Genomic DNA, 22,814 nt, shown 5'->3' on the forward strand with positions numbered 1-22,814 from the left:
AAAAACACAACGGATCCTGGACTGCAAAGTTCACAATCCAACAGGCAAAATGAAACAGTCATGGGCAAACAAAAATGTCAAACTTCCAAACAAAACAGGTGAAAAATGACGCAGTCACGGCCAGGCAAAAACTTCAATTTTCAAACCGCAACAACCACAGGTAAAACATGTGAAAATGATGCAATCACAGGCAGAGGAAAATCGCCCCTCAAATTTCAGGAAAGAGCACAAGACTGCCCCCATCACCTCCCGGTCCCTGGCCGACTGCAATCCTGGGCACAGGGAAACCGCAGCTCACAAAAGGTGGTAAACACTCTGGAGCCCACCCAACAAACCCCCAAGGGGCCTGGGCAGGTGTGAGAGGAGGGCCCAGGGCCGACGGGAGCTAGGGAGCCAATCAGGCTGCCAGCCAATGGGCCTGAAGCCTCCCCTCAACCCACAATCTCTCAGGGAACAGACAGGCTCAATCCACACTCTGGAGCTCTGCAGGCAAGGGCCCACTCGCCATATATTAAGGCTTCCATGGACAGGTAATGAAAGCCTACTTCCCCTGTTTTTTCAAATACCTATTTGCCGTAGTGGTGTCTGTCAGTGTCTGTACATTGAGACATGGGAGGGAAACTCTCTAAAACTAGCCTGATCATTCTCAACTATATGATTTTAATGGAAAGATTCTGCTCTAGGATCTATTATAAAGCATTGAATGTCAGGCCCTGCTAAAAGTCCCTGTAGGAAAATACCATTCTCTTTGTAGTCCCACCCGGTTCTTCATATTTTGCTGGACCCTTTAGTAGCTGGCTTTAGAACTCTCTGTACTTTACACCTAGTACATGGTACTAAAGTGCACCCAGGGCCTGTAAGTTAAATGCCATAAGTAGACTGCAAAATACACAAGATGATGGACAGAATGTTGCACATTGGCAAAACATTCACCCCCAGTCACAGATCTAGGTTTAATCCATCGTTGTTTTGCTCACCACGCCACCCCAGTTCAGTCATGGCCATATGCAAATCAGTCTTGACCCTGTGCCTCATGGGAACAGTCCAGCCCGAACTGCCAAGCCATGTCTTCCCTGGACCGGAATTAAGCATCCTAGGACCGGTTCCGGGGTTTCACCCCTCTTCAGCCAGGATAGCTTGACTCCAGTGGCATAGTGAGCACGGGACCCACGTCTGGGCATACCCTTCCCACATAGAGCGAACAGCAAAACACACAAGATGATGGACAGAATGTTGCACATTGGCAAAACATTCACCCCCAGTCTCAGATCTGGGTTTAATCCATTGTTATTTTGCTCACCACGCCACCCCAGTTCAGACATGGCCATATGCAAATCAGTCTTGATCCTGTGCCTCATGGGAACAGTCCAGCCCGAACTGCCAAGCCATGTCTTCCCTGGACCGGAATCAAGCATCCTAGGACTGGTTTCGAGGTTTCACCCCTCTTCAGCAAGTATAGCTTGACTCCAGTGGCGTAGTGAGCATGGGACCCACGTCTGGACATAACTTTCCCACATAGGGCGAACAGCAAAACACACAAGATGATGGACAGAGTGTTGCACATTGGCAAAACATTCACCCCCAGTCACAGATCTGGGTTTAATTCATCGTTATTTTGCTCGCCACCCCAGTGGATTTAGGCCCAGATCTCTGTACTGGGGTGAATGTATGACATTGTTCTGCATTCTGTCCATCAATAGTTCTTTTTGCATTTGTCACCCCGAGTGGGATGGGTATGCTCAGACGTGAGTCCCATGCTCTCCATGCCACTGGAATCAAGCTATCCTGGCTGAAGAGGGGTGAAACCCCCAAACCGGTCCTAGGATGCTTGTTTCCAGTCCAGGGTGGACCTGGCCTAGCAGTTCGGGCTGGACTCACCAACATCTGTAACTCTTTGTTCTCAACAGGAATCTACCCTTCCATCTGGAAAGAGACAGTGATCAAACCTCTACTAAAAAAACACAATCTCAATCCCACAGACTGTAACAACTACAGACCCATAGCAGGTCTTCCTCTCCCCGCTAAAATCATAGAAAAGGTGATGAATACTCAGCTGGCTGACTACATCGAAAATAACCATTTCTTGGACGATACCCAATTTGGTTTCAGAAAGGGGCATGGGACGGAGGCAGCTCTTATCAAAACAGCTGACGAAATACGGACAATCATGGATAAGGGAGGAACCGCAGTCTTGGTGCTGCTGGATCTTTCAGCAGCATTTGATACGGTCGACTATTCCATCTTAATCGATCGTCTCTCAGCAATAGGGATCAAAGACAAAGCTAAGGCCCTATTAACATCCTTTCTGGACAACCGTTCCCAACAGGTAAAGCTGGGCAACTTTCTTTCCCCTTCTTTTTCCCAACCTTGTGGTGTCCCTCAGGGATCCTCACTAAGCCCAACGTTGTTTAATCTATATGTTGCAGACCTCGCCAAAATCATCAAGACTCACGATCTGCGGCTCACATCTTATGCCGACGACACCCAGATTGTAGTAGAAATACATAAAAATGGCAACTCGGTCGCTAACAACTTTAAGAAGGGAATGTCTGCCATCAGCACTTGGATGACAAACAATTGTCTGAAATTAAATTCCGAGAAAACGGAAGTGATGATTTTTGGAAATCTTACACCCAGTTGGTCTGCATCTTGGTGGCCAGAGGAACTGGGGCCCCCCCCGGCCCCCGTCACCAAGGTCAGAAACCTCGGAATCGTCTTTGACGATAAGTTATCATTCATTCCGCATGGCAACTCGGTTACCTCATCCTCATTCTACACGATTAGAATGATAAAGAAACTACTACCCTACCTTCCGTCTAACTCTGGAAAAACCCATATTAGCACCCTGGTTATGACAAAAATAGATTATTGTAATGGCCTACTCATCAATGCACAAGAACTACAGATGGTACTAAATGCCGCAGCTAGGATTCTGTCAGGCACACCCAAATTCAAATCCATCTCGGGAGTCATTCGACAACTACATTGGCTACCAATAAAAAGCAGAATAAAATTTAAGGCATTGTGTATAACTTACAAAGCCATTCACAACTCAGGCCCAGCATTCTTTAAAAAGAACCTTTGCCTCTACAGACCAAACAGGACCAGCTGCTAATAGTTCCAAGAACTAAGAAAGTCACTTGGGGTGACAGAAGATTAATTGTGGCCACAACTAAACTTTGGAACACACTCCCGATACACATCAAAAACTCCCCCACCTTGTTATCCTTCCGAAATAAATATAAAAACATGGCTATTTCAATAAACATTTCCCTCCTCTCTTTTTTCCTGCATTACATAGCTGTCCTAAAGCGCCGAGACACCGAGACACCTCAGGGTATTTGCGCGCTCAATAAATTGCTTAAATAAAATAAATAAATAAATTGGGCACAGGGTCAATACTGATTTGCATATGGCTGGGTCCAAACTGGAATGGCATGGTGAGCAAACAAAACAATGGATTTAGGCCCAGATCTCTTTACTGGGGTGAATGTATGACATTGTTCTGCATTCTGTCCATCAATAGTTCTTTTTGCATAAGTAGACTGCAGCATTCATTGTGCCGTCCATTACAGTGACAGTGGCCTGGCAGTGCTGATTTAAATTGCAAATTTGACCTGTCAAAATAACCCCCTTTGTCACACCTAAATATTTCTTTTAAATATTTATAAGTCACCCCTAAGAAGACCTTATTGCCCATAAGGCAGGGTGCATTGTATTTAAGAGAAGGACATGTGAAAGTGTAATGTTAACCATGTCCTTACATTGACTAGCACCTCACAGCTATTTTCACTGTGACAAAGCTGGCTGTTCCATAGGAAAACTCTGGGATTAAATATTAAGTACTACTACTGAATCTCGTAAATCGGACGAACTAGAAAATAATTAAACCACTATTTTTAATAGTTATTAAAAATCCAATTCAGTGGTGAAGTCGGCTCACCCTGGTCCTTTTTTTAACGTCATTATTTTATCCTGAAGCCTTCAGAGCCATGGACCGCAAAGCCTTCGGAGCCATGGACCGACAGTCGGAGCACGACTTGGGGTCGTGATCGCTCTCCAGGCAAAAGAGGCACACACGGTGCAGATCCGTAACCAACATCAGTCGGCTACAGGAACCACAAACCATAAAGCCAGGCATCTCTACGTGCACCAGGAGTCGTCGACTCAAAAAAGATGTCGACAAAAGTCGCTCAAAAAGTTCAGTCAAAAAGTGACTGGAGGTACCGCTCTCTCCAGATCTGCGCTGACTGGTGCGGGGAAAAAAAGAACTGACAGCGAGCGAGAGCGGTGTCTAAGTAGCTGCTGTGACGTCATCCCTGTGAACACTACGCCAACGACGGACGCGGAGCTGACCGACGCCACATTTGGACGCGCAGAGGTACTGCTTATATAAAAACTTTCCGGATCCAGTCTGCCGCCTGGGGGTAATTCTAAGGTAAGGAATCTATAACAAACCTATGTTTCTAACAGATATACCGTTACCGAAGGTAAGAAACTTGTTCTTTAGTGTGGCTGAAGACTTTTACCATCTTGAAACTGCCCAAAATGGGTAGGGTTAGACCCGTGAACCTTTAACCCATTGATTAGGGCCCCTCTAGGGATCATTTCCACCCATAGTTCGTGCCAGGCATAAGCGCCGGATCTCACATCACCCAGTTCAGAACACTCCAGGAGATGTGGAACATCTGAAGAGGACTGAACCTGCGATCTGAAACCTGACTGCTCTCTGTGTTTTACCCAGGACAAAGTGGACTCCAAGGGTCATAATGATGACTTCCTGTTCAAGCTACAGGATACACCAAGCTACAAGAGGCCTTCCCTGCAACTGTCCAGCTGATCTGTGGCAACTAGTCCTGGACTGGGCTCTACCTGACACCCTGAGACTCTCAAAGTGCCTCCCCTGAGGTCTCCGAGGGGCTTTAGAAGTGTACGGCTTTGGCGGATTGAAACTTAAAGGACTAAATTCAGAAGATAAAATCTTTGACAAGGACTTCCCTGGTTGGTGTATACGACCCATCGTTTCTATGCTCCTGTCTACCCTGCCTATTGGCTGTCACTGGCACTTTGTGCTTCTTGGTTGTATTACTACATAATACTTTAAAAAATCATATTTCTGGTTTCTCTTCATGGATTGTTTTGTCATTTTGATGTGATTTTGTTTATTAGCCTATAATCAATTTTATAGTTTTGGGGCTTTTATTGTTTTGTATTTCTACTTTTTTACAGTTAGTACTGCACAAATATTTTACACATTGCCCTAAATTAAGCCAGTCTTCTCTGTGCCGTAGCTAATACAGTGTTAAGCGCAGGTTTGTTTAGTGATTTTTAGGGTTCACCCTGATGAGGATTGTGATTATTACCTTGGGTACTCACTTCCCTCAACTAAGACGCCAATTTCTTACAGTCCCCCATCCTTATAGGGATGCCTCAGTCACCATGTCCCCTCCAGCACAGGAATGATTCACAGAACTCATTCACAACAGTAATTCCGTCACAAATTTACTATTGAGACCAATCCTGTCTTTTGTGCTGCCATAACATTGGTTCCACTCATGATGCAGGTCTCGCATTATGGCCGGACAGAATGGAAATAGTTGGGACAGCCCCAATTTAAGCAGTTTGTAGCAGTATTATCTGATAGAGATATCTAGCCGCAGATTTCTTACCTTTGAACTTCCGGGTGTCAGGCTGGATTCAGAAGGACAAGTCAGTTGCCATCGGTAACACCTTATCTAGTAGAGACATGATCTAGCCGCAGATTCCTTACCTTTGAACTTCCAGGCGTAAGGCTGGATTCAGAAGATTTTTCTTAGCAGTACCCCTGCATGCCAGTAGATGGCATTGGTCGACTCTGCGTGACAATCAGTACTTTTCCCGACTTTCCATGCCAGAAGCGCAAAGCCATCAAGTGACTGACCATGGTGTGTTAAAAAATGGAACAACTAGGGCCCTGAAGAGGAACATCCCTGACACTTAAAACAGATCCCGCAGAGCGGGGAGGATAGGTGGTCGGTAAGGAATCTGCAGCTAGAGCATGTCTCTACCAGATAAGGCGTTACTGAAGGTAAGTAACTTGTCCATCTGATAGAGACATCTAGCCGCAGATTCCTTACCTTTGAACAGATACCCAAGCAATACCATCCCCGGAGTAGGGACGACCGAACAGACCTTCTCTGCGATTCTGGGAATCCAGGCAGTAGTTTCTGGCAAATGTGTGCAGAGATGCCCACGTTGCAGCTTGGCAGATATCGGAAACAGGAACACTACGCTGAAGAGCCGTCGTGGCCGCTTTTGCCCTAGTGCAATGGACCCTAAGCCCTTCAGGGGGCTCCTTCTTCGCTAAGGCGTAACAGATTTTTATACATAGGATAACCCATCGGGATATAGTCCTCTTCTGGACACCACAGCCCTTCTTTGCACCCATGTATCCTGTAAAGAGTTGGTCATCCACCCGGAACTCTCTGGTGCGATCGAGGTAGAAAGACAATGCTCTTTTTGGGTCCAGTCGATGGAGATGCTCCTGTTCCTTCGAAGGGTGTGGGGGTGCAAAAAAAATGGTGGTAAGGGTAACAGACAGTCCCAGATGCAACGGTGTTACCAACTTAGGTAGAAAAGATGCCCTAGTCCGGAGTACCACTTTGTCCGGAAAGACTGTCAGATAAGGAGGCTGTGAAGACTGTGCCTGCAGTTCACTTACTCTCCTGACAGAGGTTATTGCCACCAAAAACAAAGGTGTCTTGATGGTGAGCAACATCAGAGGACAGTTGTGCAGATGCTCAAATGGTGCACACATCAGAAAGGTGAGAACCAAATTCAAGTCCCACTGTAGCATAATAAAAGGTGAAGGAGCAAACAAATGGGTTAACCCCTTTAAGAATCTCTGCACCAGAGGAGATTTGAAAATAGAAGGCTGATCAGGTAGCCGAAGAAAAGAGGAAAGGGCCAAAAGATAGCCCTTCAATGTGCCCAGAGCAGAGCCCTGCTGTGCCAAAGAGAGGAGAAATAGAAGGACTTCAGATAAAGGAGCAGATAAGGGGTCAATTGACCGTCTATACAATATTTACAAAATTTGATCCATCGGCAGGCATATACTGATTTTGTGGAGGGACGCCTGGCTGCCAAGATAACCTCTTAGACTACAGGAGGAAGGTCAAAAGCTGTCAACTGTCGCCGCTCAATCTCAACGCAAGGAGGCGGAGAGTGGACAGGTTTGGGTGGAGAACCCTCCTCTGGTGCTGCAACTGAAGATCCTCCCGAAGCGGCAGCCTGACTGGAAGATCGATTCTCATGTCTAGAAGCTCAGGATACCAAACACTCAATGCCCAGTCTGAAGCCACAAGAATTACTTGTGCCTGGTTGCTCCTAATCTTCTTGAATACTCTGGGCAGGAGGGATATGGGCGTAAAGGAGGCCTGAGCTCCACTCACAACGAAAAGCATCATCGAGCGAGTGCCTTCTGGGAAACTCCAATGTGCAAAATCGCTGAAATTGCGTGTTCTCTTTGGAGGCGAACAGATCTAACTAAGGCTGTCCCCCAGTGCTGAAAGAGACCTGGTGCCACCTCTGAATGGGAGACGCCATTTTTGAGCCGCTTGGCACCTTCGGCTGAGTTTGTCTGCCCTGGCGTTCAGAGAACTGGCCAGGTGTTGTACCTCCTCTTGACAGAGTCCACAACCCTGCTCCGCCCTGTATGTTGCAGTGCCACATGGCAGTAGTGTTGTCCATGAACACCTGTAAGAGACCACATGGCAGTAGTGTTGTCCATGAACACTTGTAAGAGACTGATTTGCATATAGCTGTGTCTGAACTGGGGTGGTGAAGTGAGCTAACGAACAATGATGGATTCAACCCAGATCTGTGACTGGGGTGAGTGTCTGAAAAGTTTCAGCGCTCTGTCCGTCATCTCCTTGTGTTTGCTTTATTCGCCCCAAGTTGGCAGGGTATGCCCAGACGTGGGTCCGTTACTCACTTTGCCACTGGATTCAAGCAAGCCTGGCTGATGAGGGCTGTTAGCCCGAAACCGGTCCCAGAATGCTTGTTTCCGGTCCAAGGAAGACATGGCTTGATAGTTCAGGCTGGACTGTTCCCATGAGGCACAGGGTCAAGACTGATTTGCATATAGCTGTGTCTGAACTGCGGTGGCCAAGTGAGCTAAAGAACGATGATGGATTCAACCCAGATCTGTGACTAGGGGTGAGTGTCTAAAAAGTGTCAGCGCTCCGTCCATCATCTCCTTGTGTTTGCAGTTTTAAACTGCCAGATCAACCTGGCCCAGGAATCCTTTTGCCTGGCCCAAAACTTTCTTTTTAATACATATAAGTCACTCCTAAGGTAAGCCTTGGACCAGCCACAGGGCAGGGTACAATGTATTTTTTTAAAAGGACACATACTTTAAAGTTTTACATGTCCTGGTAGTGAAAAACTCTTACATTTGTTTTTCACTTCTGCAAGGCTCATCTCTCCCATAGGATAACATTGGATTTGCCTTATTAAGTTTTGTAAGTGTAATTTCCAAATGGGAAGAGATGACCAGTTCATGTTTGGTGTGTTTGGACTTGGGGTGAAAAGCCCTCTTTAGTGGTGTAGTCTGGTTTTTGATCACAATTTTAAAAATACCACTCTTAGAAAGTTAGGTTTTTTCTACCCTTTTGTGCCTATAGCCTGGTCTGGTCACATGACTGGGTGTAACTGACAGACTTGGTGAATTGATCCCATACAGTCACACAGTAGAGGGATTAGGTGTGCCTGAGTGGGCCAACCGCTGGCAGGATAGGGCGGAGCTGAGCACAGCCCCACTAACACCTGAATAGCCTGTGCTCTGTCTTGACACACAGGGCCTACCAACCCTGCATTGTCAAATCATCTATCGTGGAGCCAGGGCCGGTGAGGCAGTAGATTCCATGCTCTTCAAAACCACTGTCTACAAACCTCTCCCATCCTTCAGAACCAGGGCACCAGTGTATAAAAGAAGGGCCTCGGACCCAAACTCTTCAGTACATTTCTGGACTTGTGGAGAGACTGCCAGGAAGAAGGACTGCTGTGCTGCTATAAGGACTGCCACTCTGCTGGACTGTTGCTCTAAAGGATCTGCTGCTCTGACCTGCTGCCCTCTTGCTTGGGGAAGAAGAACTGGATCTGCACCTTCATCTTGAACCCAGGACCCCAGAGTGACTCATAGGGCTAGTCTGCAGGCCTCCTTATGTGAGCCTTGGGGACAAAAAAGGTTCCCCAGTCAGCTCCTGTATCCAGCTGCTTCGAGTTCCTGACCGCCCTAGTGGTGTCTCTCAGGTTCTGGACCCTTCATGTGGTTCTCAGGCTCTTGACATCAAGCTTTTGAACTCTTCACGACCACAAACAGGCCTGTTCATACTGGAACAGCACTTCTCGCATCGAAATTCAGTACAAGCTGCCACCAGCCCATCTTTTCGCACAGCAAACATTGATCACCGGTGGAGGACCTCCATTGTGAAGTTCAGCCCTCTTGTCCGCAACACCCGGCCTGCTCATCGCACCACACCAACCACCGCCTCTCTCCTTGCTTCCTCCGACTCTCTCTAACACGAACAGGACTCTTGGCACAAAACGTAAAAAGTATAACTTTAACAGGACTAATCTGGGACTGTATCTGACCCATGCTCCATCACCATCTGCTTGAACTTCTGACTTTGACCCAGTTCAGCGCTTGGCACTTTATGCTCCTAGGCCTATTTTTCAAGTTATTCTTTGAAAATTCTTTACTCCAGTACTTCTGTTTGGATTTTTGTCATTTGGCCCTGGTTTTCTAACTTGGTGTGGCATTCTTTTTCTGTGGCGTTTTCACTGTTTCATTGTTCGAAGTGTTTAACAGATACTTTACACAGTCTCTAAGTTAATCCTGACTACTTTGTGCCTTTAAGCTACCAGATGGATGAGCACAGGTTAATTTGGGATGTTTTTGTGCCTTACCCTGATGAGAATCGTGGTTGCTGCTTGACCAGGGCTCACCCCTAAACCAACCAAAACTCTATTTCTTACAGTAGTATTAATGCCACGTTAAAATACAGGTATGTGGCAGAACCACCATTTTGGAGAGGTTGAAGTGTCCAAGTGGTGACAAAGGAAGTTTCTTTTGAATTCTGACAAGGCCCTCGTCGAAGCCTTGGCTCTGTCCGAGGTACGAGCTTTGATGTCAGTTAAACGTCTGTACCTGTTGATGCCAAGATATTTGAACGTGTGTTGTCTATGGGTAATTCAGGGGCACCATACTCTTATTGTCTGGACACAAGAATTTGTTCAGGGAAATATGCAGGATTTGACTCAATTGACAACCAATCCAAACGCATACAGGGTCTCAAATATCTGTTTTGAACCCGTGGTTACATCATTTAAGTATATCAAAACGTCACTACATGCAATGAGATGAAATATATGTCTCCTGTTATTTTCAGGCTGTGTCTCCTCTCAGTCAGGCACATAGGACTAGCCTGAGTCTCCTTTGCAAGGGCAAAAATAAGTGGGAAAAGGGTATCTTTGGTATCTCTTTGAACTGACCAGGATTCAGAGATCTCTTCCTGTCCTGACCCAGGCCGTGAGACCGGAATATATGACATCAATCCATGACATGGATCACTTCCCCAAATCCCTTGCATCACAGGACCTTAAATAAATATGTCCAAGTGAACCAATTGAATGCTTTTTCGATGTCAGTGGTAAGCACTGCTGCATGAGTCTGGTCACTGGGTACCTTATCTAAGACATAATGATCTCAGTCCGAGTCGGTGGTGCTTTTATAGTGAAAGTGGCGCCACTCGGGAAGTACACCGAAAATCTGTTCATTAGCTACAATTATACGGCGGTGCTGCAGGGTAGAGAGAAACCACTTATCCCCCTATAATGTGCCCTAGGCCAACACAACAGAACATACTCCGTCCCCAGTACATGCTCGAATTGCATCCAATTTTTAAAATAAATATAATGTGAACAAATAGACAATCTTGTCGTGTTTCCCTTTTTCTTTATTCTTTTTCTTTTTTCTTTAATTGTGTGGGATTCTTAGCCAGCCAAAATGTGTTTCGTCACCAGAAGGGAAATTGTCCTGCGACTTTTTCAAGGCTAAGTAAACAGATAAAAACACAAACCAATGTAACACCATACAGATCTCTGGTGTAAAGCAGAAAATACAAAAAAGAGAACTTCACCATGACTTTTTAGAGGTCCAATCACAGATTGGAAAAACAATAATAAAAACATGCTCAAAGTGGGAACCCAAGCGCTGCATTTGTGTAAAGGAGACCAAATGCCGATCAATTGATGCATATTATAATAAAAGTGAACACGTCTCATTGACATAGACGTTTTATATGTAACATAAAATATCTCATATGCTCCTAGTAACACATTGAAGTATAATCCAGTACCAGTGTCGGAACAATCTATCGCGTGCATGACACAGATGATTGAAAAAAAAACATATATATATATATATATATATATATTATATATATATATATATATATACACATACACATATACATATACACAAAAAGGAACCAAGTACACCTGGAGAATGTGAAACATATTTAGTCAAAACTCATGTTCATGCATAAGTGCAAGTAGCACAAATTGTACATCAATCCTCCAGTAATGAAACCTACGGGTGAAGGCAGAAAAATAATAAGTAACCAGGATCTCTCATTATTCATCATATCCAAGAAGCCCACATGCTAAAGCACAGAGACACCTACTTCTCATATGGTGATAATTCCATCCCAGATGATGAAGAAATCTTTATAATGATAGGTCCCAATATCAATGTCAGTCCAGACAGTAATCGCAATCCCTCCGAGTCCATCCTATAACCAAGAATAACAGGAATCTGCAATGACCAAAGCAGGATCTAAACATCTCTTAAAAAGCAGTCCACACAGGTGAAATATGTAACATAATGAAACGTGGTGACCTTACCTGCATGTTTGTACAGCAAAACGTAGGACCCAAAATACCAGTAATTAATCCTTAAAGGCGTTCTCGAATAAGAGGTACTTCCGGCTAATTCAATATAGTAATGACCGTATCTGGAAGTAAAAAATTATGAAGTGGCATCTAAGTTACCAGCTCAAACACAATATGAGCTCAAAATACCCTTACAAAATGTTATATTCGCGCAAACTGCCCGTCCTTTCCGGGGAAGAAAAGCAGTAATCCGTCTCCCTATATCCGAAAGACTGCCCTCGTGTACGAGACGCGTCCAGCAACTAAGCCGACAAAGTATCTCCTGCGTTGTCTGCATTAGTGAAAATGGATATAGTACTTGATTCAAGATGGTCCTTACAGTGGGGGCCAGCTAGTAATGGGTTAGCCACATACCAAGTATGAAAGTATCATGTTTTGTGTAAAGTATAAACTACATAATGGAACATAACCCAAAGGTATCGCGGGCATGCTACCGGGGGGCAGAGAGGACCCGAAAAGCCACCTAAGATGGCATGAATCTGATATAAAGATGTCAATCATTTTTGTAATATGAGCAAAAAGAAAAAACCCAGCGGCAGCAGAATATCACCCAGAATTAAAGTCCTGGATGTATCAAGTGCTCTCTCACCTATAAACCTTCACCCTATACCGAACAAAACCATCCATTATCCTTTCAAATTAACCCTTGGAGAACCACAGTACATACCGCGGCCAATATGTGTTACACTCTACATGCGAGCCTCAAATATCCCAAGTCGTTGAAATGGTGATCATGTTCCAATATAAAACCCCTCAATCATCAATAATAATCACACTTGCAATTTAAATATGTTTATATCAAAATTATTCTGTTGCTAAACGTAGCGTTGCAGTATCGTGGTCATGAAACCAAAATCATTGCAAACTGCCAGAACCCATATCTGATCAGGAATTACAGAAATTGCACACGTTACACAAAATCCTCAGCAGAGGCAAGTCCAGAAGGTCAATCCAAAATGTCATAACCTAGTCATCATCCTGAACCACATATCATTATCACGTCATCCTTGACACAATTGCTCCGAAGGCAGCAGAAACAAATCCCACTGTAAGCAGTTCAGTTTACCTGCCCAAAAAATAGTGTAATTCCTGTTCTAAATTCAACCCTATCTCAGCACTCCGTAATCTCAAAACCAGGACGTTTCTCGTCTGTGTAATGCCAATTTCCTGTTGCCGCCCCTGGGTTGCCTGAGTGTTTGATCAATTCCAAAGAACTTAGTCTGTTTCTGTCCTGTGAAGGGCAGAGAGGTATGTGTGCAACAATGGGGTATCTCACATCTCCTTGCTTAACGGCCCTCATGTGCTCACTTATTCTCTCCCTGAGAGTCCTAATGGTGCATACTACATATTTCTTGCTGCATTTCCATTCTATGATATATACAACAAATCTCGTACTACAATTCAAATTGGTTGTGATTTTGTACGTTTTACTGTCCGAGCCTTCAAATTGTATTTTTTTGGTCCCAAGCCCACTTACATACACTACAATGTCCACATTTATGGAATCCCAAAGAGTGCAGAGTCAACCAATTCTCTGTGGCCTTTGTCACTGGATAGCTAGGACTAAGTAGGTTCCTTGGACAGACCCATCTCCGATAAGTAATGTCAGGTCTCTATGTGATCGACCCGTCTAGGGATCTGTCGGCCTTCAAAATGTGCCAGTGTCTATTAAGACTCTGGACAAGTATCTCCATAAGTGTTTTAAAGTTGGTTACCATGGTTACTTTCTTGTCTTTCATGGTTCTCAAATAGTGTTCCCTAAGTGTATACTTTCTATTGATAGCATGTATTCTCTGTTTGGCTCTATTCAGAGTCTTCTTTTAATAACCTCTTCTGTTAATACGTGCCATCATATTAGGTGCACACTCTTCATATTCAGGATCAAAATTGCAGTTGCGTCTAGTGGGTGTCAATTCCCCAGAGAATCTGTATGGTGTTACATTGGTTTGTGTTTCTATCTGTTTACTTAGCCTTGACAAAGTCGCAGGACAATTTCCCTTCTGGCAACAAAACACATGTTGGCAGGCTAAGATATAAACACAATTACAGAAAAAAGAAAAAGAGAAACACAACAAGATTGTCTATTTGTTCACATTATATCTACTTAAAAATGTAATGTAATTCAAGCGTGTGCTGGGGACTGTGTATGCTAAGACATAATGAGGTGTTCGGATTGGGGGGGGAAGTACTCCAAACCCAGGACATAGCCACTTACATCCAGGTGAAGGAAGTGTGTAACCATATCCCGGATCCTGCACTCTTAAGTTTTTCACCAGAATCTTGCAATCTTGGTTTAACATAGACAATGGATGGTATGAGCCGCGGTCAGAGCGGCTCCTAATGGAATTTGGCAGTTTTGTGAACCACCTTGCAAATCGTCTGTAGGAGCATGCAATGTTTCTGGAAGCACTGTACACTTCTAAGAGGGGCTTTGTTAATAAACCCTTTTATCACCTGTTCAAACGAGATCCTCTGTAGCTTAGTGGCTGTCAAATAGTGGTCTATACAGTCGGTCTCAGCCACTCATGGTTTAGCTCTCGATGAAGCAACTCTTCTATTCCTGTCCGTAGGTTAAAAAAACCTTCTTGATCAACCTATGTATTCTGCAGTTTATTCACTGAGTGCCAAAACGATTTTTAATCTAAAACCAAAGGACATTATCTTAATAATATGAGGACAAAGATTGGGGGCATCTCGCTTATTATTCTGTATTCCTAAGGGACGGGATCCTACTGATTTGATGCCCCATTGCCTGGTCTTTCTTCTTATATCTTTGAATTTCACGCAATGCAGTCTTGTTTTTTTAAATCTACAGGTGTTGTCTGCTGTGATTGTATGTTCTACTCATCTACTGTGTCCAGTTTCCTTAATGCTGCTTTTAAACACAGAAATACCTTAATGGCCTAGTGTGTTTTAATGCAGTGATTATTGGATTTTATTTCTGTAAAGTATTGAAATGACTTCATAAACACATTTTAATCTTTTATGGTTTTAAATAAACAAATATCATGTGATTCGATGACTGACAGTGTATACTGTTTCTATTTGAATCAAATACAGTATGTGATAAGTTACTTCAGCATCCTACTAATTTGATTATGGACTTTTTCAGTCAGTTACTGGAATTAAAGAGTTGCGTGAACTTTCTTGACAGAAGGGATGGATTTAGAAAACTGTTAATTTTTTTGGTTTTATGTCACAAAATATGACAACGCAAATCGTATCTAAAAATTGAAATTCATTTACTGTTGGGTGTGCCACTACATACTTTGTGATTTTTGTATTCAAAATTTGTCAGGGGGGGTGTTAAGGTAAGAGGGTTGTTTTTATGGTTCTCCATAAACTAGTCAGCATATACCTTCCTAGGTGAATGAAGGAGTGTGTGGTTCAGAGCCCTTCTTTTCACTATTAAAATAATAATTGAGACATACTTTAAGTAAGGCCAGGTTGTTGAGTAGCTAGACCACTGCACGGTCCTAAAGGGCCCGCTGACGCTTATGCGGTCCCTGTTGTAATACAGATAGTGCTGGCATTACCGTAAGCGAACATTCCCTCATTTTCATGGATACACTGCCCCATGCAAATGAGGAAATACTTTACCTCTGCGCCCGGTCCAAATTATGGAAGCAAGCGTTGAGGCAAAAATTTACATTTTTGATTCATGGTGCAGGGCTGGTAGAAAGAAATGTTTTTTCCAGTTCTGACTGCAAATAGGCAGCATACCTTTCGCTCTTGGAAATGAAACCCGTTTGCTGTAGGTATCACAGTAACAGTTAAATAAAAGCAGAGGTCTTGTTAGACACCGGATAGCATCTATGATATTATAACAAGCAACAATGTAGCTGATTAGATTGTCACTTCCTGCTATCATCAGTATACACACATATATCTCACATATTTTTTAAGCTGCTAAGTGAATACCAACAGGAGTAGCTAGTAAATGTTATAAAGCAGTGTGATGGTATCTTATTGCTCACCACCTCTATACAGGTTTACTTACTGATATATTTTTTTCCTATAGCAACTCTCTCTCTTGCCCCTCATGGAGCCAATACTTGGAGTGAATTTTGCACATTTTCTTCCTTATGGCAGTGGCCAGCTCAATGGTGGAACCCATCTACTAGGGACCTTTGGTAATGCCACACTAGATGGGGTTTCGGATTATTATTCACAGCTAATATATAAGGTATGGTAAACTCTACTACGTTGTCCATCGACTGCTTATAAATAAGGACCGTTTGTTGTTTACCAAAGCTCTTTAGCGTTGTTGTTTCCTTTTAAAGTTAAACCTTTAATCATGACTAAAAGTATTGTGCACATCACATTGTGGATTGTATTATTTTTAGTTTACGGCCACTGTCAGGAGATGATGTATATATTGTTTAAAGAAAAGGATTTTCAACACCTTTTTCACACAAGATAAAACTTTTTTATGCTAGTATGAAATCACAGTATAGACACTAAGTCAAATATATATATCGGACCTTTGATTGTTATGGTTGTTTCTCCTCAGAATGTCAGACAAAATTAGACCAAAGTCGAGGTTATCAATGTATTTTTTTAAAGACCGTGTAGGTATTACAGATATCAGAAAGGCGAAGGGACGTGGTGTGTCCCTATAGACCAGTATCAAAAATGCATTTTAAATCCAGATTTTGTTTTCTTTGTAAATTGTTGCACAAAAGATGTATGTCATGCCCATTTCTAAAGCGATATCTAGCGGATCTCTCCTACAAATTCTCTTTCATAGTCCAGATTTTGCATTTCAGACACCCATTTCCACTTCTATCAATCTTAAGGATCTGAAACATTATGGAGGAGCAGATCTGAAAGAGACATCTAGCCGCAGATTCCTTAATTTTTTGATTCTCCCCCTCCCCAGGCGCTAGTGTGGATCCGGACATTTTTAAGCAGTCCATGATGACATCTCCGGATATGACGTCAATGGAGCCATATAAGTCCCCTCTGGCGCGTTGACGTCTGTTTCTTCTTTTCCACGCTGCAACGTAGATCCGGAGAATCGCATCTCTGGCAGTTTTTCAGCCTGCTGTGATGATCTTTTCTCATCAGAAACAGTGTGCTCGATGCCCTTGGGGTTTAAATCTTGTGGGTCCTGTGCTCGTAAGATGTTGGGTATGGACCCAAATTCTATCTGTATGTGATCCCTGGGCGAGCACCACGATGCCGACTAGTCTGACGTCTGTCAGCAGTTGAAGCGTTTCACGTTGTCATGTTCTTCCGGCTCACGTCGCCAGTCTTTCTCCTGGGCCTCAGGTTGTTCCCGGGAGCACTGCTCTTCACCCCGTGGTCAACTGCAACGTTCTCAGTCTCTATCGGCATCACACTGTAAGCAGCAGTACAAGAAGTCGAAGGCCCGATCCTCTATAGCGTCTTCGACTCGTGATGTGGGTGTTTCTCGGCCTACTGCTGAGACTCCTGCTCCAGCGTCACTCTCAATCCTCTTGGTTTTTCCTGAAGCCGGGGCAACCTGGAAGCAGATGGAAGAGTACTATGAAGCTCTCCATTTGAATTTTGGGCCCTCGCCTCCCTCTGGAGCGCCTGCTTGCCCCAAGGAGACTGTAGGCCCTGTAACTACATCTTCGCAGTCTGGTTCGCCCTTTGTGGCAGTTCCAGCCTTGGACTCTGAGGCCCAGTTGCACAGTCTTTCGGGGCCACCAATGGCGCTCGACTCTGACGCGGCTTCGGTCGCCATTTAGGTGCCTGTTTTAGCGGCACAGGTAGACTCCGATCTCGAGTCAGTGTGGACTGTGGAGCTGGCTTCGCCGCAACTCCGGATATCAACACAGACACCGGCTGAAGTCTCTCCTCCTTCCAATGTGGACGTCGGCACGGCATTGCCTCTACGCCATTCGACGTGGTTTTTGAAGCTGTATGCGGCGCCGGTCTTTTCTGTGGAAGATCTACAAGACCTATTAAGGCAATGTTGTGAGGAGATGACTCCCTTGGAGCAGCCAGTGGCCCCTTCTGGGCTGGACGGCTGGATTGCAGAGCTGGGTGAAGCGAGTGGGCTAGATATGTCTCCTGCTTCCTCCCTTTTGCATCAGAAGCCATTTCCACTTTGGCAGAGGTCTTGAGGAGACTGGCTGATATCTTGCATCTTACTTTGCCTACTGTGGAAACGACTATAAACCCTCTTATTGAGGTTCCACATCCCGGCCAATCAAGGGTTGAGACGGTGCTCATTTTCTGTGATGCCCTTACTGACATTTTATTGGTGGGGCATGGGCAAAACCTGAGTCAGGTGTGCCAGTGGACCGCATCATTGCCCACACATACAGTCTTGCCTCTGGTGACCCAGCTTGCCTTGTTCGGCAGCCGACTCACCACAGCTTCGTAGTCCAGGCCATTACAGCGTCCCCTAAGATGGGGAACCTCCATCATTCCCTTCTTGATAAATTATCCAGGGAACCGGATTCTTGCTGGTAGCAGATTTTTTCCTCGACAAGTGCAACTTTACGCTCCACTAATACGGTTTGTGTCCTCTGGCGCTTTCTCCATACCCTGTGGGAGTCTTTGAGTGAATTTTTACCCTTGTTCCCTGAGGCTAACAGGGGCATGTGCATCAGTTGGTTTCAGATGGCCTTCAAGCAGCTAAACTGCTCATCAAATGTGGAATGGATTCCACTGACTCCTTTGATTGGGCCATGGCGTCTGCTGTGGCATTGCGACGACATGCATGGCTCCGCACCTCTGGATTTTCTGAAGCTGTCCAGTCGGTCTTGATTGGCATGCCATTTTATGGGGGTCATCTTTTTGGAGCCCAAGCAAATGCAGCCCTACGTAAGTTTTGGGGCTAGTCGGGGAGGGTCAGACCCTTAGCCTGTATCCTCCTTCCTTTTTTAGTTTGCATAGATGGGGAGTCCCTTATTCTGCAGACTTTATTCCTTTGTACCAGAGTTGACTCGGTCTGTATGATTTTTGCACCACCAATTCTATTGCTGGTGTTATGGTTTGTTCTGCTGATCTTTGCATACACGTTTTGTTGCGAGAGCTGAGCGCTTGTAGTATGGCCTTTTCAGGTCTTTTGCTTCCCTTTTATACATCCACTGCCGTGGATTGTTAAGTTGGGTAAAAGTTTAGTTCCTGCCAACGCTGCTGTTGTGCTTGTGGTGCTTAAGTATTAAGCACTACTTCATTCTTATTGAGAGAGCATTTGCCTCCCGTTTCTATCTCCATATGGTCTTTGCAGCTGCATAGCTGTTTTGTTCTTTATTTTGCTCTGATGAGAAGCTTAGTCTCGAGTTCATACCTTTTATGGTATGCGTTGATCTCTATGTGGAGTACTGGTTGGCTAATATATAGCTTGTAGGTGCGCTACTTACTTAGTCCATTGGTTTACTATTAGATTGGTCCTTCTTGGACTACTTTATATATGCCCTTTAGGGGCCATTACGATGGGCTCATAGCCCTTATTTTTCTCCGGTGGTACCTTTCTCTCTCGTCTGGTTTTCCTTATCCAGGGTTATTTTTTTATAAATCTCTCCCAAAGTACTCAAAACTTATAGAAGAGATTGGATAAAAAGGTAAAGCCAATGGATCTGGTTAAATTTTAAATAACAAGTCAGACCTTTCTGACTTTGAAAATGTTACACATTCTGGAACAAACAGGAGCTGGAGACTTTCTGGTTGATGCGCTATCAAATTTGTAATGGTCATTGTAGGCCCCATCTTTGCTAAAAGGGATGCTCAAGTCTGCTACTGACACCTCAAAGAGTCTGTCCGACTGGACGGTTACTCCTAGAATGAGAAAAAAGTTTAACCCTTCTCCCTAAGACCCCACTTATATTAAAGGGCACATTCCTCCAGATTCCCTGGTAGTGCATATTGCCTTTAAACATAAACTCTGTTTGGCTCCTATCATGGTATGATAGGACCCAATGGGAGTATATGGAGGGTTTGTTACAGTACATCCCGAGTAATTTAGGAAAAGGGTGGGAGATCGTATTGGAGGGCAAGATCGTTTCCAGTTCCACAATACAATGTGCAATGGATGCCACCAATACAGTGGCTAGAGGGATTAAGATAATCTCCTTGGTTATTTTATCTTATGCCATCAATTATGGCTTTGCATCTCTGGTTTTAAGGAAAAAGTTCAACTGCTCTAACCTACCCTTTGAGGACGAGCGTTTCTTCGGCCGCTAGGTAGATGAAGTGCAAGAGAAAATTAAAGACAAGGAGAGAGCCTAGATTATGGGGGCCCCTCAAACACGATCCACCAGGTGCTCCTTTTGTGGGCATCAATATAAGGGTGGTGCAAAGATCACTTCTCCTAAACAGACTCGGGCATACCAACGACTATTGCAGTCTTACCACCAGCAAGGAGGAAGGGGCTACTAATGAAGGGTATACTGGGGTAATAACTCCCAACAAGGTTAGAGGCACTCCAACCAAGGTAGCCTCCCCGCAAAGCTTTGACTTACCATGCAGCTCCACCCCGTGTGGAGGTTACAAGAGTTAATCCCATGGAAAGAAATCACCTCAGACCACTCAGTCCTAGGCATCACCAAACACATCTATTGCGTGGATCACCTTTCAAATCCACCAGACATTCCACCCCATGCACATACTCTACGCACAGAACACCTCTGTCTTCCTTAAGAAGAGGTATACGCACCCTTGCACAAAGGGGGCATAGAGCCAGTGGCAGCACAAAACTGGGGCAGAGGGGTCTAATCCCTGTATTTTCTAATCTTCAAAAAGGATGGCTCCCTCAGACCAATCCTAGATCTCCGGCTTCTCAACAGATACATCCCGCATAAAATGTTCAAATAAATTCCTACAAGATGGTATCCATCTGCTGCACCACTGCTACTTCATAACTACCCTAGACCTGGAGAAGACCTATTTACACATACCCATCCATCCAGCTCATCGACATTAACTCCTCTTCATTGTATGTGGACTTTAATGCCACTTTAAGGTGCTTCCCTTCAAGGTTACTACAGCCCCAAGAGCTCGTGGTCCTAGCCTCCCACATCAGAAGGAAAGGCATACATGTCTTCTCTTGTTCAGATTCCACAGCTATGGATTTACAATAAAGACCATTAGGTCTTATATTCAGCTCCTACTAATTCAGGCTTTCATAGGGTCAGTTCTCAAGGCCATCACTGGCACAGCTGACCTATCCTCCAAGGAGTGCCAGCTTTTCAATCTCTATTGCCTCTTTACAGCCATGTCATTGTCTTGCACTCAGAACGATCATGTGTTTCTTAGGCATGATGGCCTCTTGCGTTGCCTTAGTTCCCCGTGCCAGACTTTACATGCACCTGTTGGAAGAGTGCCTCTCACACTATGGTCACAAGCAGAGGGTCCTCTAAAAGATCTAGCGTTGGTAAGGGCAAACACTCCCTCATCGCTGCCTGCCGTGGAGAAACAGCAACAACCTGTCGCAGGGCAGGCCCTGCGTCAACCCCATTTCACAAGTGACGGTTACCACAGATAAGTTTCTCCTTGGCTGGGATGGTTCATCTCCACAGCATGACAGCTCAGAGTCACATGTCACACTAGCACTAGGGATTCCATATAAACTACCTCGAACATCTTGCCATTCACTTAGCCTTCAAAGCATTTTTCCAGGGCATTCAGCGCAAGGTAGTAATTTAAAAAACAGAGAATGTGACCACCATGTACTACCTGCAGAAACAGGGCGGGGCTCAGTCATTGCAGTTCTCAACAGTGGCGCAAAAAAATTGGCATTGGGTAGTTCACCACCATATTCACCTCCTCAAGGATTACCTGCTGGGAATTCATAAAGACTTTGCTAACCTACTCATTAGGACACATCAACAAGTCTACAAGTGGGAACTCCGCCCACAAGTCCTACTCTCCTACTTCAAATGCTGGGAGTTCCCGCAAATAGACCTATTTGCCACTCAAGAAAATGCAAACATTTTACAGTTTGAGGCATGTGTGGCTTTAGATACACATGCTGTGCATACTCCTTCCTTTTAGTTTTGGGCCAGGATCTGTACAAGTTGTAGGTGATAGAGACATCTAACCGCAGATTCCTTAACTTTTGAATTCTCCCCAGACGCCAGTCTGGATCTGGAAATTTTTCAGCAGTACCGGGGGACAGCGTCGTACGGCTCCGCGAGGACGTTGACTCCTGCCATGACGTCAGTGGAGCCATATAAGTCCCCTCCGGTGCGTGGACGTCCGTTCTTTTCTGCGCTGGAACGCAGATCTGGAGTGGTTCCTCTGCTCGATTTTATTTTTTTTTTAAATTATTTTTATTTATTTATTTATTTATTTTTAACCTGCTTCGACACTGAATTGGTGGAAAAGTGTGCCTTTGTATAATGTCTACAGGTTTCAAACCTTAAGGGTCTTGTAGCCGACATATGGCAGTGATGTACCCGCATACAATTTATATGTTGTGTTTAGGCGAGCACCACAACGCCGAGGATTGTAGCTCTTGCTGGAAACTAAAACCGAAGTCTTTAAAGGAGTGGTATTTGAAGTTGATGGCGGCGTGCGTCATGATCCTCGTAGGCTTCCTAGTCTCGGTCTTCATTGTCTCGGGAAGAGCATTTGCGGGGTCGATCTAGGAGCCGAAGCTGTTCTGCAGAACGTCGTTCTCTGGGGAACTCAAAAGGTAAGGGATGGGTGAATTTGCGGCATTCTCGGACTTCACCTCATGGAGACTCTGTCTCCCATGGCTCCTCAAGCTCGGCAGTTGAGGCCGTACGCGGCTTCGCACCGCGTCTCCCAGTGTTTCCAAGAACTGGAGCATCGATTGCTCAGATGAGAAAATATTATAATATATTGCACCTCATCTTTGGTACCCCAGGTGAGTGGGG

General features: G+C 44.6%; 1 protein-coding gene across 9 annotated transcripts in view; it reads left to right on the forward strand.

Moving 5' to 3' along the window:
- The window catches only part of KMT2C (lysine methyltransferase 2C), a 1,736,691-nt gene that overhangs the window by 1,402,676 nt on the left and 311,201 nt on the right, over positions 1–22,814 (forward strand). For all 9 annotated transcript variants that reach the window (XM_085632007.1, XM_085632012.1, XM_085632004.1 and 6 more), the window contains one exon: positions 16,016–16,180. In XM_085632007.1, the coding sequence (XP_085488133.1) occupies positions 16,016–16,180 (165 nt within the window). The remainder of the gene's footprint in view (positions 1–16,015; positions 16,181–22,814) is intronic.

The sequence above is a fragment of the Triturus cristatus genome, chromosome 10 (genome assembly GCF_964204655.1).
Source record: "Triturus cristatus chromosome 10, aTriCri1.1, whole genome shotgun sequence".
NCBI classification, from domain to species: Eukaryota; Metazoa; Chordata; class Amphibia; order Caudata; family Salamandridae; genus Triturus; species Triturus cristatus.